This window comes from Salvelinus sp. IW2-2015, unplaced genomic scaffold, assembly GCF_002910315.2.
Source record: "Salvelinus sp. IW2-2015 unplaced genomic scaffold, ASM291031v2 Un_scaffold3770, whole genome shotgun sequence".
Taxonomy (NCBI): Eukaryota; Metazoa; Chordata; class Actinopteri; order Salmoniformes; family Salmonidae; genus Salvelinus; species Salvelinus sp. IW2-2015.
In genome coordinates this window covers 20356-35716 of record NW_019945044.1, presented here as the reverse complement: position 1 = coordinate 35716, position 15361 = coordinate 20356, and the positions used below count along the sequence as shown (strand labels likewise).

General features: G+C 40.7%; 1 protein-coding gene across 2 annotated transcripts in view; it reads right to left on the bottom strand.

Annotated features, from left to right (window-relative positions):
• Positions 1-4675: 4675 nt before the first annotated feature.
• LOC112076467 (zinc finger protein 436) overlaps positions 4676-15361 on the bottom strand; it is a 19825-nt gene continuing 9139 nt past the window's right edge. The window contains exon 2 of one of the 2 annotated variants that reach the window (XM_070441342.1): positions 4676-5800. In XM_070441342.1, the coding sequence (XP_070297443.1) occupies positions 4884-5800 (917 nt within the window). In that variant the 3' untranslated portion in view covers positions 4676-4883. Of the gene's footprint in view, positions 5801-10956; positions 11338-15361 lie in introns of those variants that run through there. The other variant, XR_011477748.1, reaches the window with a different exon arrangement.

Genomic DNA, 15361 nt, shown 5'->3' with positions numbered 1-15361 from the left:
TGACCATCGACCCATACACAAATAAAGTGTCACAATTTAGATCAGTGGAAATCATGTGTATTACAGACAGGGAAAACATAGAAATAAGCTAAGCATTGTGTTAATTACTCTTAACTGAATATAAACTGCATTCATCTTAAAATGTCCCCCAATACAGCTTGTTTTTGTTTTCTGTTGCAAAACCTTTCACTATGGGGCACTAATGAATATGACCCTTAATTAGATCTCCACATGATAAAATTGTCTTCATGTGAGGTTGAATCCAAATCAGATCACTCGACCTGAGTCAAGTTTATTACTACGACAAAGACAAACTGTGCGACTGTCAACCCTGATCTGTTTCACCTGTCTTTGTGATTGTCTCCACTCCCCTCCAGGTGTCGCCCTTTGTCTGTTACCAGTTATCCCGTGTATTTATACCGGTGTTCTGTTGTCTGTTACCAGTTATTTTTGTTTCTCAAGCCTACCAGTGTTTTCCCTCTGCCACTATTGTTCCTGTTTTCACCTTTCTGCCCGCCCTGACCCTGCCTGCACCTTTGCCCCACTACTCTGGATTATCGACCCCTGCCTGCCTGACCTGTCGTTTGCCTGCCCTTGTTGCTGAAATAAACATTGTTACTTCGACAGTCTGCATTTGGGTCTTACCTGAAACGTGATAGCGACAGCTAAAAGGGGTAGCTTAGTGAGCTCATGGTCGGATGTGAGCTAGCTAGCATTTGCGTCTGCTCATTATTACAGCTAGCTAACAAACAACGTACATATGAAATTAAATGGGGTAACTAGTATATACGATGGAAGTGTGTTAACACAGCGGATAATATATACGGAAAGCGTTCTAAAGAGGTACAATGTTTTGGTCATGTTGACTAGCTGTTCTTGTTGAAGTATTGAAATTCCACAAAAATAATGTTAAAACGTTCTCGGAACTATTTGAGAACATTCCCAATGTCAAACCATTCAGAGAACGTTCCTAGAACGTGAACAAACATTTAATTAAATATAATCATGTTTGAACTTTTAGGAAACGTTCCATTCCAGTTATGAAATACAAGAAAATATTTTCGTCATGTTCCTTAAATACGCGGAGAATGTTCCAAAGCCAATCAGCTACACTGCACCATTCCCAGAACGTTGTGGAAAGTTTGAATGCAAAATAACCAATAAGACGACCACGCTCTTAGAAACATATGGTTCTCAGAACATTGTTTTACCTTGGAAATGTCCATTGCTATCCACACGGATTCCAGGATGGTAAGAGGTGACAGAAAGGATGTAAGGTAACAGAAGGATGGTAAGAGGTAACAGAAAGGATGGTAAAGAGGTAACAGAAGGATGGTAAGAGGTAACAGAAAGGATGGTAAGAGGTAACAGAAAGGATGGTAAGAGGTAACAGAAAGGATGGTAAGAGGTAACAGAAAGGATGGTAAGAGGTAACAGAAAGGATGGTAAGAGGTAACAGAAAGGATGGTAAGAGGTAACAGAAAGGATGGTAAGAGTAACAGAAAGGATGGTAAGAGAGTAACAGAAAGCGTTGTAATCCAGGTGAGGTTAAACAGGTTTCCAATCAATCAAATGTATTTATAAAGCCCTTTTTACATCAGCCGATGTTACAAAGTGCTGTACAGTAACCCAGTCTAAAACCCCAAACTGCAAGCAATGCAGATAGATGTAGAAGCACGGTATCCAAGTGACATAGATGGCAAAAAGGGCAAATCCCAAAGTAAAAAAAAAAAAGAGCATAAAATAGCAGTTTGTCAACGTTAAAGCTGTCTGACTCTAGCTAATGTTACCTGACCATCGCTCCAGCTAGCTAGTCTTCACCGGCTAGTTAAGGGCCATGGGCCACCAACAAGTAACTTTAGTTAGACAGGGATCTTATATTAAAGCCACCAAGCTTTGAGCTAAAGCTAGCAAGAAGAAGAAAAAAAAAACAAGAAACACAACTTTTGTCAGTTGAAAGATAATGCTGGGCTTACCTGTGATGTTGTACAAAACCATTAAGTCAATCATTCATTTTGTGGAAATCTGTGTCAATGGTCTTTCATAGATAAACTGACTTGCAAAGTCATTTGACTAAGTTTCTGATACGGGCTGGGTTTAGTTCATTTGTAACCATCTACAAACAAACTCCACGTGTGAGCTTATTACTTCCTGTTTATGACCTGTTGCTACAGTGGTTTACTTCTGTCTGCAATGCTGGATGGGCTGATGGTGAAACGGGGAGTAAGAACTATATATATATATTTGATCCGAGTTCCGTAGCGATTAGCAAAGCTACTCTGACTGCCACCAAAGTGCTGCGAACTTGCTTTCATGTCGGGGGGTTGTTGTTGGACGGCCCACGTGTCCCAGAGCCTGTGGGCTGTGCCAGAGACCGGGGGGAACGTGAGGTGTGCGCACTCATCATTCATATATTTTTTTTAAAGGAGCTAAACATCTCAATTCATCCATATATATATAAAAAGGAGACATACGTTGCTGTTCAGAAGTTGGAACTAGAGGTACATTTCCACTGTAGAACCGCAATGACAAACATTTTGTGACAATTGCCTTCGTTTATGGCACTAATTGTTTCTTTGGTCTGTTATCTTTACAGGACCATACTATTCCCTTAAAAGCATGTAAGATACAGGCTGTATCTTACAGTAAACAATAGAGCAACCGCATCACTGGTAAATGGCACTAGAGAGTGCTCGAGTAACGACACACACAGATTAACACACAACACACAGACCGGAGTTGAAAAGTTACCATGTAAATCACAGAGAACACACACACAACACACACAGATTAACACACAAACACACAGAGCCGGAGTTGAAAAGTTACCATGTAAATCACAGAGAACACACACACAACACACACAGATTAACACACAACACACAGAGCCGGAGTTGAAAAGTTACATGTAATCACAGATTAACAACACACAACACACCACAGATTAACACACAACACACAGAGCCGGAGTTGAAAAGTTACCATGAAATCACAGAGAACACACACACAACACACACAGATTAACACACAACACACAGAGCCGGAGTTGAAAAGTTACCATGTAAATCACAGAGAACACACACACGACACACACAGATTAACACACAACACACAGAGCCGGAGTTGAAAAGTTACCATGTAATCACAGAGAACACACACACCAACACACACAGATTAACACACAACAACACAGAGCCGGAGTTGAAAAATGACCATGTAAATCACAGAGAACACACACACAACACACACAGATTAACACACAACACACAGAGCCGGAGTTGAAAAGTTACCATGTAAATCACAGAGAACACACACACAACACACACAGATTAACACACAACACACAGAGCCGGAGTTGAAAAGTTACCATGTAAATCACAGAGAACACACACACAACACACACAGATTAACACACAACACACAGAGCCGGAGTTGAAAAGTTACCATGTAAATCACAGAGAACACACACACAACACACACAGATTAACACACAACACACAGAGCCGGAGTTGAAAAGTACCATGTAAATCACAGAGAAACACACACACAGATTAACACACAACACACAGAGCCAGGATTGAAAAGTTACCATGTAAATCACAGAGAACACACACACAACACACACAGATTAACACACAACACACAGAGCCGGAGTTGAAAAGTTACCATGTAAATCACAGAGAACACACACAACAACACACACAGATTAACACACAACACACAGAGCCGGAGTTGAAAAGTTACCATGTAAATCACAGAGAACACACACACAACACACACAGATTAACAACACAACACACAGAGCCGGAGTTGAAAAAGTTACCATGTAAATCACAGAGAAACACACACACAACACACACAGATTAACACACAACACACAGAGCCGGAGTTGAAAAGTTACCATGTAAATCACAGAGAACACACACACAACACACACAGATTAACACACAACACACAGAGCCGGAGTTGAAAAGTTACCATGTAAATCACAGATTAACACACACCAACAACACACAGATTAACACACAACACACAGAGCCGGAGTTGAAAAGTTACCATGTAAATCACAGATTAACACACACACAACACACACAGATTAACACACAACACACAGAGCCGGAGTTGAAAAGTTACCATGTAAATCACAGAAACACACACACAACACACACAGATTAACACACAACACACAGAGCCGGAGTTGAAAAGTTACCATGTAAATCACAGAGAACACCACAACAACACACACAGATTAACACACAACACACAGAGCCGGAGTTGAAAAGTTACCATGTAATCACAGAGAACACACACACACAACACACACAGATTAACACACAACACACAGAGCGGAGTTGAAAAGTTACCATGTAATCACAGAGAACACCACACACACACACACAGATTAACACACAACACACAGAGCCGGAGTTGAAAAGTTACCATGTAATCACAGAGAACACCACACACAAACACACACAATTAACACACAACACACAGAGCCGGAAGTTGAAGTCCATGTAAACACGAGAAACACACACAACACACACAGATTAACACACAACACACAGAGCCGGAGTTGAAAAGTTACCATGTAATCACAGAGAACACACACACAACACACACAGATAAACACACAACACACACAGATTAACACACATTCAAACTGACATATTGGTAGTCTACAATCAAACCAATTTATTTCAAATTCAAATGTCTTGAGATTGAAAAATACAAACTACACTTTCATCAAATGGGATAAACAGTATATAAACGGTTCATTCTGAACATCACTGAACTACATCACTAGACACAGGTTTCTTCATTATTCATTAAAAAACAAAACATTTTTACCAGGCAAGTTAATTAAGAAAAAAAAATCTTATTTACAATGATGACTTCTCTCCTGTGTGTAAAGGCTTCTCTCCTGTGTGTAAAGGCTTCTCTCCTGTGTGTAAAGGCTTCTCTCCTGTGTGTAAAGGCTTCTCTCCTGTGTGTAAAGGCTTCTCTACTGTGTGTAAAGGCTTCTCTCCTGTGTGTAAAGGCTTCTCTACTGTGTGTAAAGGCTTCTCTACTGTGTGTGTTCTGTTATGTGATTTCAGGTAATCTAACCTGTTAAAACTCTTTCCGCACAGGGAGCAGTGGTAAGGCTTCTCTCCAGTGTGTATTCTCTTATGCTTTTTCAGACAACTTGATTGAGAAAAACTCTTTCCACAAACYGAGCAATGATAAGGCTTCTCCCCTGTGTGCGTTCTTGTGTGGGATTTCAGGTGGGATGACTGGGTAAAACTCTTTCCGCACAGGGAGCAGAGGAAWAGCTTCTCTCCAGGTTTTTCTCCTGTATGTATTTTTTCATGCTCTTTCAGGTACTTTGCTAAGGAAAATCTCTTTCCACACTGGGAGCAATGGTAMGGCTTTTCTTCRGTGTGRGTCCTTTCYTGCTGTTTTAGGATCCCTACCTTGGTAAACCGCTTTTCACACTGAGAGCAGTGGAAAGGTTTTTCTCCTGTGTGTACTATTTTATGTTCTTTCAGGTGTGCTAYCCGGGTGAAAGCCTTTTCACACTGAGAGCATTGGTAAGGCTTCTCGCCTGTGTGTATTATTTGATGTTGTTTTAGATTCTGTAACCAGGTAAAACACTGTCCACACTGGGAGCATTTGTGAGGCTTCTCTCCTGTATGTATCCTCTCATGTTTCTTTAGGTCCCCTAACTGGTTAAAGCTCTTTCCACAGTAGGAACAGTGGTGTCGTCTTGCTGGTTCGGACGTCTCTGGCTCTGGTTCCTCTGAGTCTGGTCTCTCTCCTGCCAAAGACAGAGTGTTTATTTAAAGTAGCACTGACAGCATTTTAACTCATTTGCAGATATGAAACAAACAGACAATCATAATCAGTCAAAATGATAAAATTCCCAGTTTATGCTACAAAACCAACTTTATGAGAGGTTTTTAAAAAATAGGATATATTTGACTCAACATTCCATGACGTACACTAAGGCATTGTTGGCAGAATAGATGGATACAGTTCAATGCATGAATAATATAATTCACCAATACATTTCTTTGTAGTCAAAAAGATATTGCTCTCGGGTTGTAAATCCCAGCTGGCCTGATACACCGTTTGCTGCCTCCATTCAGGATGCACTGTTTCAGCTTCAATGACTCAGTATTTTGGACAAAAACCAGACGAATGTAACTAAGGCTGGGAATGTCAATACAATCAGACGAGCAAAAGGGCAATGATCACAAGTCAGTCATAATGTGGCTAATAGGCTAACGTATCTATTTATGTAGCTAAAAACACGGAGCTTAACGCTAGCTAGCTAACAGGAGGATGTCATGTGATGTCATTGGAGGACTTGGGTGAGTGACTGACTTCCCCCCCCCTTGTATAGTTTTTGGGTGGCTACACAGCTAGAGATGCAGGTGTCATTTGGTTAGCTAGCAAGAACGACTGTTATCCAGTTAGCATATATCTCTTGGGTTCGCAAATTCACTCTGGCTATTTACTCCAATTTCAGAGCACTCTCGTCTGAGTGTACCAGAGCGCAGAATAACTGATGAATTTACAAACGCGAAACACCCGTTGAATGAATATATATATATATATTTTGTGTAATTTATTTATTTATTTAACCTTTATTTAACTAGGCAAGTCAGGTAAGAACAAATTCTTATTTACAATGACGGCCTACACCGGCCAAACCCGGGARGACGCTGGGCCAATTGTGCGCCGCCCTATGGGACTCCCAATCTCGCCGGTGTCAGTAAACGTTGTTAAAAGTTACACTGGGGTTGATATCCTTGACCTGTTTTTTTACTGCAGTTCTTCACCCCCTTGATTGCTGAATCATTAACCCKWATTTTTAACCTGACGAAGATCTGGTACTACCCCAAGGTTTGGAAGGTGGCCCATGTGCTCCCCTTAACCTGACGATGATATCTGGTACWATCCCCATGGTTTGTAAGGGGGTCCATGTACTCCCCCTAACCTGATGAAGATATCTGGTACTACCCAAGGTTTGGAAGGGGTCCATGTACTCCCCCTTAACCTGACGATGATATCTGGTACTATCCCCAAGGTTGTGAAGGTGCCATGTACTCCTCTAACGATGATATCTGTACTATCCCCAAGGTTTGGAAGGGTCCATGTACTCCCCCTAACCTGAGCGATGATATCTGGTACTATCCCCAAGTTTGTGAAGGGGTCCATGTACTCCCTCCCTAACCTACGATGATATCTGGTACTATCCCCAAGGGGTTACTGGAAGTGGCCATGTACTCCCCTTAACCTGACGAAGATATCTGGTACTATCCCCAAGATTTTTTTGCACATGACAAAAGCCTATATATTGTTTTGCTTCTAAATTATTGTTTTTTTGTGTTCCAAAAGTGTAGAGCAACTGTTTCTTAGTGAAGAAGAAAAACCCACTGAGAACACAATTATTATTTATACTACATTATATTAAAGTAAAAAAGGACAGAGGTTTGATTCTTGTGTTATATCAATTATTATCTGGAATAGCCTGCCATAGAACCTGAGGGGGCTGAAACTTCAGACATTTAAAAGAGATCTTAAAAACATATTTTAGCTTTGCTTTTCTCAGGTGCTTTTCAGTTTGTGTCATTCTTTTTTTCTTTTTACTTCTGTAGTAAATGTTTCAGCTTTTATCATTCATTTGTTTTTTTCCACTGTAAAGCACATTGCGTGCATTCCATGTCTGAAATGTTCTGTATAAATAAAGCTTGATTTGATCAAAACCTTTCCATGTTTGACCCATAGAAATAGAACGAATAGAACAGACATTCCTATTCAAGTCAATGATGTCATAATGGGTAAACTGGCAGCCATTGCAAGTGTACCAATTGCAGGTAGTAAAAGCAGGAAGTTTCCCTACAATCTCTGCTGTGATTTGTTTAGTTAAATTGCATGATTTGTTGAGCCTTCCACTCTCCGCACGTAAAGCCAGGCACGCCTGCTCCCCTCCCCCGGCTAAAGCGTCACAATACCAGGCAGCTGCTGTTAGTGTACCCATGAGTTGACCAGTGAAATTGCCAGGTTGGAGGTTCGAGTCCCTTCTATTCTTCTTATTTGATGTTTGACCGGTCTGTCTCTTGACTCCCAGGCCTCTGACTCCCAGGCTCTGACTCCCAGGCTCTGACTCCCAGGCTCTGACTCCCAGGCTCTGGACTCCCAGGCTCTGACTCCCAGGCTCTGACCCCAGGCTGTGACTGAGATGCTTGTCCTCATTAAGAATGTTCCTCGGCGACCATCCGAAATGCAAACTGTTCAACAACCCTGATCCATGATGTCATTCATGAATTGTACATTTTCTTTAAATTGTATTTATTGATTTATTTTGTCTTCTGGAATTTCCTGATGTATACGCAATTCAACCTTTGAGGATCAAACAGCCCCCCCTCTCTCTCTCTCTCCCACCAGAGAGGAAGAGAGGGGAAGTTGGCCCGGTTTTATGACTTAACGACGGGTCGTAAACTTTCTCTCTCTTGCTCTGCAGTATGGAGAAGTTAAGAAAATCCTTTGTTACAATAGAGAGAGACTTTGCCAAAACTTCAACATCAAAACACTGGACATTGGAACGTCAGTTTCGGAATCCAAACAATTGGAATGGTCGGCGAGGATCTAAACAATAAATCCTGTCAAACGTGTATTTTGTGATTTAAGGATGGTATTACTAAATAACTATCTCTGAAAATGTACGCTTTCGAGGTGTCAGGTTTGCAACTAAATGTTGTAAAACTTTTTATTAAATATGAAACTATTTGTGAAAAGATGGAAATGTGATTTTAGCCTTCTAAAATGAGAACTTTTTTTTTTTTTGCTAAACTTGTGCCAGTCAGTGGCCACGCCCCAAATGAGGTCAGAATTCGTGTCCTCATGATGGAACGCCCCTTTTTACAGAGTGCTTAAAAGGACTCCCTGAAGAATTAACATATCAGACCAGAGAACACGACGACCACGTTGAAATGGTTGGAATTTAAATGAGACCAGACAGCATGGAGAAGTGGCTACACGGCTGACAAATAGTTTAAAAACTACAAGACCAGATTTTTAAAAACTTCTTTAAATTATTTAACTTTATTTAACTAGGCAAGTTAGTTAACTTCTTTGGGGTAGGGGGCAGTATTTTCACGTCCGGATGAAAAGCGTGCCCAGAGTAAACTGCCTGCTACTCATGCCCAGATCCTAGGAGTATTATAGTATTAGTAGATTTAGATAGAAAACATTCTGAAGTTTCTAAAACTGTTTGAATGATGTCTGTGAGTATAACAGAACACATGTGTCAGGCAAAAACCTGAGAAAATCCAACCAGGAAGTGGGAAATCTGAGGTTTGTAGGTTGTCAACCCACACAGATTTAAACACATACACACAGAGCCGGGAGTTGAAAAAGTCCATGTTAATCACAGATGAATACACACACAACACACACAGATTAACACACAAACAAGAGGCCGGAGTTGAAAAAGTTACATGTAAAATCACAGAGTAACACACACACAACACACACAGATAACAAGCAAACACACAGAGCCGGAGTGAAAAAGTTTACCATGTAAATCACCAGATTAACACACACCACCACACACATCACAGATAACAACACAACACACAGACCGGAGTTGAAAATTACCATTGTAAATCACCAGATTAACAACATCAAACACACAGATTAAGCACACACAACACACAGAGCCGGAGTTGAAAAATGTTACACAATTGTAAATCACAGATTAACACACACACACAACACACATCAGATTACACACACAACCACACAGAGCCGGAGTTGAAAAGTTACCATGATAAATCACAGAGAACACACACACAACACACACATAATTAACACACACACACACAGAGCCGGAGTGAAAAGTTACCATTAAATCACAGAGAACACACACACAACACCACAAGATTAACACACAACACACAGAGCCGGGAGTTGAAAGTTACCATGATAATCACAGGAGGAACACACCACAACACACACAGATTAACAACACAACACACAGAGGCCGGAGTTGAAAAGTTACCATGTAATCCAACAGAGCCACACACAACACACACACGATTAATCACACACACAGGCCGGGAGTTGAAAATTAACCATGTAATTCACCAGGAACACAACACAACACACACAGATTAACACACAACACACAGAGCCGGAGTTGAAAAGTTACCATGTAATCACAGAGAACACAACACCAACACACCAGATAAACACACAACAACACAGATTCACACTTCAAACTGACATATTGGTAGTCTACAATCAAACCATTTATTTCAATTCAAATGTCTTGAGATTGAAAATACAAACTACACTTTCATCAAATGGGATAAACAGTATATTAAACGGTTCATTCTGAACACACTGAACTACATCACTAGACACAGGTTTCTTCATTATTCATTAAAAAACAAAACATTTTACCAGGCAAGTTAATTAAGAAAAAAAATCTTATTTACAATGATGACTGTTCTCTCCTGGTGGTAAAGGCTCCTCTACTGTGTGTAAAGGCTTCTCTACTGTTGTAAAGGCTTCTCTACTGTGTGTAAAGGCTCTCTACTGTGTGTAAAGGCTTCTCTACCGTGTGTGTCTGTTATGCGATTTCAGGTAATCTAACCTGTTGTAAAACTCTTTCCGCACAGGGAGCAGTGGTAAGGCTTCTCTCCAGTGTGTATTCTCTTATGCTTTTTCAGACAACTTGATTGAGAAAAACTCTTTCCACAAACAGACATGATAAGGCTTCTCCCCTGTGTGCGTTCTTGTGTGGGATTTCAGGTGGGATGACTGGGTAAACTCTTTCCGCACAGGGAGCAGAGGAAAGCTTCTCTCCAGGTTTTTCTCTCGTATGTATTTTTTCATGCTCTTTCAGGTACTTTGGCTAAGGAAATCTCTTTCCACACTGGGAGCAAATGGTATGGCTTTTCTTCGTGTGTGTCCTTTCGTGCTGTTTTAGGATCCCTACCTTGGTAAACCCCTTTTCACACTGAGAGCCAGTGGAAAGGTTTTTCTCCTGTGTGTACTTATTTTATGTTCTTTCAGGTGTGCTAACCGGGTGAAAGCCTTTTCACACTGAGAGCATTGGTAAGGCTTCTCGCCTGTGTGTATTATTGAATGTTGTTTTAGATTCTGTAACCAGGTAAACACTGTCCACACTGGGAGCATTTGTGAGGCTTCTCTCCTGTATGTATCCTCTCATGTTTCTTAGGTCCCCTAACTGGTTAAAGCTCTTTCCACAGTAGGAACAGTGGTGCGTCTTGCTGGTTTCGGACGTCTCTGGCTCTGGTTCCTCTGAGTCTGGTCTCTCTCCTGCCAAGACAGAGTGTTTATTTAAAGTAGCACTGACAGCATTTTTAACTCATTTGCAGATATGAAACAAACAGACAATCATAATCAGTCAAAATGATAAAATTCCCAGTTTATGCTACAAACCAACTTATGAGAGGTTTTTTAAAAAATAGGATATATTTGACTCAACATTCCATGACGTACACTAAGGCATTGTTGGCAGAATAGTGATACAGTTCAATGCATGAATAAATAATTCACCAATACATTTCTTTGTATCAAAAGATATTGCTCCGGGTTGTAAATCCCAGCTGGCCTGATACACCGTTTGCTGCCTCCATTCAGGATGCAACTGTTTCAGCTTCAATGACTCAGTATTTTGGACAGAACAGACGAATGTAAACTAAGGCTGGGAAGTCAATACAATCAGACGAGCAAAAGGGCGAATGATCACAAGTCAGTCATAATGTGGCTAATAGGCTAACGTATCTATTTATGTAGCTAAAAAAAGGAGCTAACGCTAGCCTAGCTAACAGGAGGAGTCAATGTGATGTCATTGGAGGACTTGGGTGAGTGACTGACTTCCCCCCCTGTATAGTTTTTGGGTGGCTACAACACAGCAGAGATGCAGGTGTCATTTGGTTAGCTAGCAAAGAACGGACTGTTATCCAGTTAGCATATATCTCTTGGGTTCGCAAATTCACTCTGGCTATTTACTCCAATTTCAGAGCACTCTCGTCTGAGTGTACCAGAGAGCAGAATAACTGATGAATTTCACAACGCGAAACACCCGTTGAATGAATAATATATATATATTTTGTGTAATTTATTTATTTATTTACCTTTATTTAACTAGGCAAGTCCAGGTAAGAACAAATTCTTATTTACAATGACGGCCTTACACTCGGCCAAACCCGGAGACGAACGCTGGGCCAATTGTGCGCCGCCCTATGGGACTCCAATCTCGCCGGTGTCAGTAAACGTTGTTAAAGTTATCACTGGGGTTCATATCCTTGACCTGTTTTTTACGCAGTCTTCACCCCTTGATTGCTGAACATTAACCCCATTTTTAACCTGACGAAGATCTGGTACTACCAGGTTTGGAAGGTGGCCCATGTGCTCCCCTTAACCTGACGATGATATCTGGTACATTCCCATGGTTTGTAAGGGGTCCATTATTCCCCTAACCTGATGAAGATATCGTACTATCCCCATGGTTTGTAAGGGGGTCCATGTACTCCCCTAACCTGACGATGATATCTAGTACTATCCCCATGGTTTGTAAGGGGGTTCTATGTACTCCCTCCCTAACCTGACGATGATATCTGAGTACTATCCCATGGTTTGTAAGGCGGTCCATGTACTCCCCCTAACCTGGACGATGATATCTGTACTATCCCCAATGGGTTGGTAAGGGGGTCTTGTACTCCTCTCCCTACGATGATATCTAGTACTATCCCCATGGGTTTGTAAGGCGGTCCATGTACTCCCCCTACACCTGACGATGAATCTGGTACTATCCCCAAGTTTGTAAGGGGGTCCATGTACTCCCTCCCTAACCTGACGATGATATCTGGTACTATCCCCATGGTTTGTAAGGGGTCCATGGTACTGGAAGGTGGCCATGTACTCCCCCTTAACCTGACGAAGATATCTGGTACTATCCCCAAGATTTTTGCACATGACAAAAGCCTATTATATTGTTTTTGCTTCTAAATTATGTTTTTTTTGTGTTCCCAAAGTGTAGAGCAACTGTTTCTTAGTGAAGAAGAAAAACCCACTGAGAACCATTATTATTTATACTACATTATATTAAAGTTTAAAAAAGGACAGAGGTTTGATTCTTGTGTTATATCAATTATTATCTGGAATAGCCTGCATAGAACCTGAGGGGGGCTGAAACTTCAGACATTTTAAAAGAGATCTTAAAAACATATTTTTAGGCTTTGCTTTTCTTCATGGTGCTTTTCAGTTTTTGTGTATTCTTTTTTCTTTTTACTTCTGTAGTAAATGTTTTCAGCTTTATCATTCATTTTGTTTTTCCACTGTAAAGCACATTGCGTTGCATTCCATGTCTGAAATGTTTTGTTAAATAAGCTTGATTTGATCAAAACCTGTTCCATGTTTGACCATAGAAATTAGAACGAATAGAAAGACATTCCTATTCAAGTCAATGATGTCATAATGGGTAATACTGGCAGCTCATTGCAAGTGTACCCAATTGCAGGTAGTAAAAGCAGGAAGTTTCCCTAATCTCTGCTGTGATTTGTTTAGTAAATTGCATGATTTGTGAGCCTTCCACTCTCCGCAGTAAAGCCAGGGCAAGCCTGCTCCCCTCCCCGGCTAAAGCGTCACAATACCAGGCAGCGTCTGTTAGTGTACCCATGAGTTTGACCAGTGAAATTGCCAGGTTTGGGGTTCCGAAACCAGACAGCATGGAGAAAGTGGCTACACGGCTGACAAATAGTTTAAAACACTACAAGACCAGATTTGTAAAACTTCTTTAAATGTATTTTTTACTTTATTTAACTAGGCAAGTTAGTTAACTTCTTTGGGGTAGGGGGCAGTATTTTTCACGTCCGGATGAAAAGCGTGCCCAGAGTAAACTGCCTGCTACTCAGGCCACAGATCCTAGGATATGCATAGTATTAGTAATTTTGGATAGAAACATTCTGAAAGTTTCAACTGTTTGAATGATGTCTGTGGAGTATAACAGAACTCATATGGCAGGCAGAAACCTGAGAAAAAAATCCAACAGGAAGTGGGAAATCTGAGGTTTGTAGGTTTTTAACTCTTTGCTTATCCAAGATACAGTGGAAATCGGGTCATGTTGCACTTCCTAAGGCTTCCACTAGATGTCAACAGTCTATAGAACTTGTTTGATGCTTCTACTGTGAAGTGGGGGCGAATGAGAGGAGATTGAGTAAGGTCTCTCCAGAGTGCCACGAGCTGACCATGCGCTGACCAGGGCGCGTTCATTGTGAGAGTTAGCTGGCGTTCCATCGCATTTCTGGAGACAAGGAATTCTCTGGTTGGAACATTATTGAAGATTTATGTTAAAAACATCCTAAAGATTGATCTATATATATAGTTTGACATGTTTCTACAGACTAACGGAACTTTTGTGGACTTTTCGTCCGTACTTTCCGCTGGACTTGCACGCGCGTTGTGAGTTTAGATTGTGTACTGAACGCGCGAACAACAAGGAGGAATTTGGACATAAATGATGGACATTTATCGAACAAAACAAACATTTATTGTGGAACTGGGATTCCTGGGAGTGCATTCTGATGAAGATCATCACAAGGTAAGTGATATTTATATGCTATTTCTGACTTATGTTGACTCCAACATGGCGGATATCTCTTTGATTGATTTGTCGCCTTAGCGCCGTACTAAGAATATTGCATGGTTTGCTTTTCCTAAAAAAAAATTGAAATCTGACCCGCAGTTGCATTAAGGAAGAATGGATCTAAAATTCAATGTGTAACACTTGTATTTCATACAACTTATGATGACTATTTCTGTAAATTGATGTGGCTCTCTGCAAAATGTTTTGGAACTACTGAACATAACGCGCCAATATAAACTGAGATTTTTGGATATAAATATGACTTTACATACATGTATTGTGTAAACATGAAGTCCTATGAGTGTCATCTGATGAAGATCATCAAAGGTTAGTGATTAATTTGATCTATATTTCTGCTTTTTGTGCTCTCTCTTTTGGCCTGGAAAAATGGCTGTGTTTTTCTGTGAATAAGGCACTCACCTAACATAATCGTTTGGTTTGCTTTCGTCGTAAAGCCTATTGTGAAATCGAACACTGTGGCTGGATTTACAACAAGTGTATCTTTAATACATAGGGCTGTTGCAGTGATCATATTAATGTCACACCGGCGGACACAAGTCATGAAGGCAGTCAAATTCCACATGACCGTTTAGTCACAGTAATTAGGCTTTTGCTGCTGGTCATTAGTAGCCTACCAAACTTGCTAACTTCCTGGTATCAGCCCTCTATTGTCCTTCTAATCACTCTGAACAC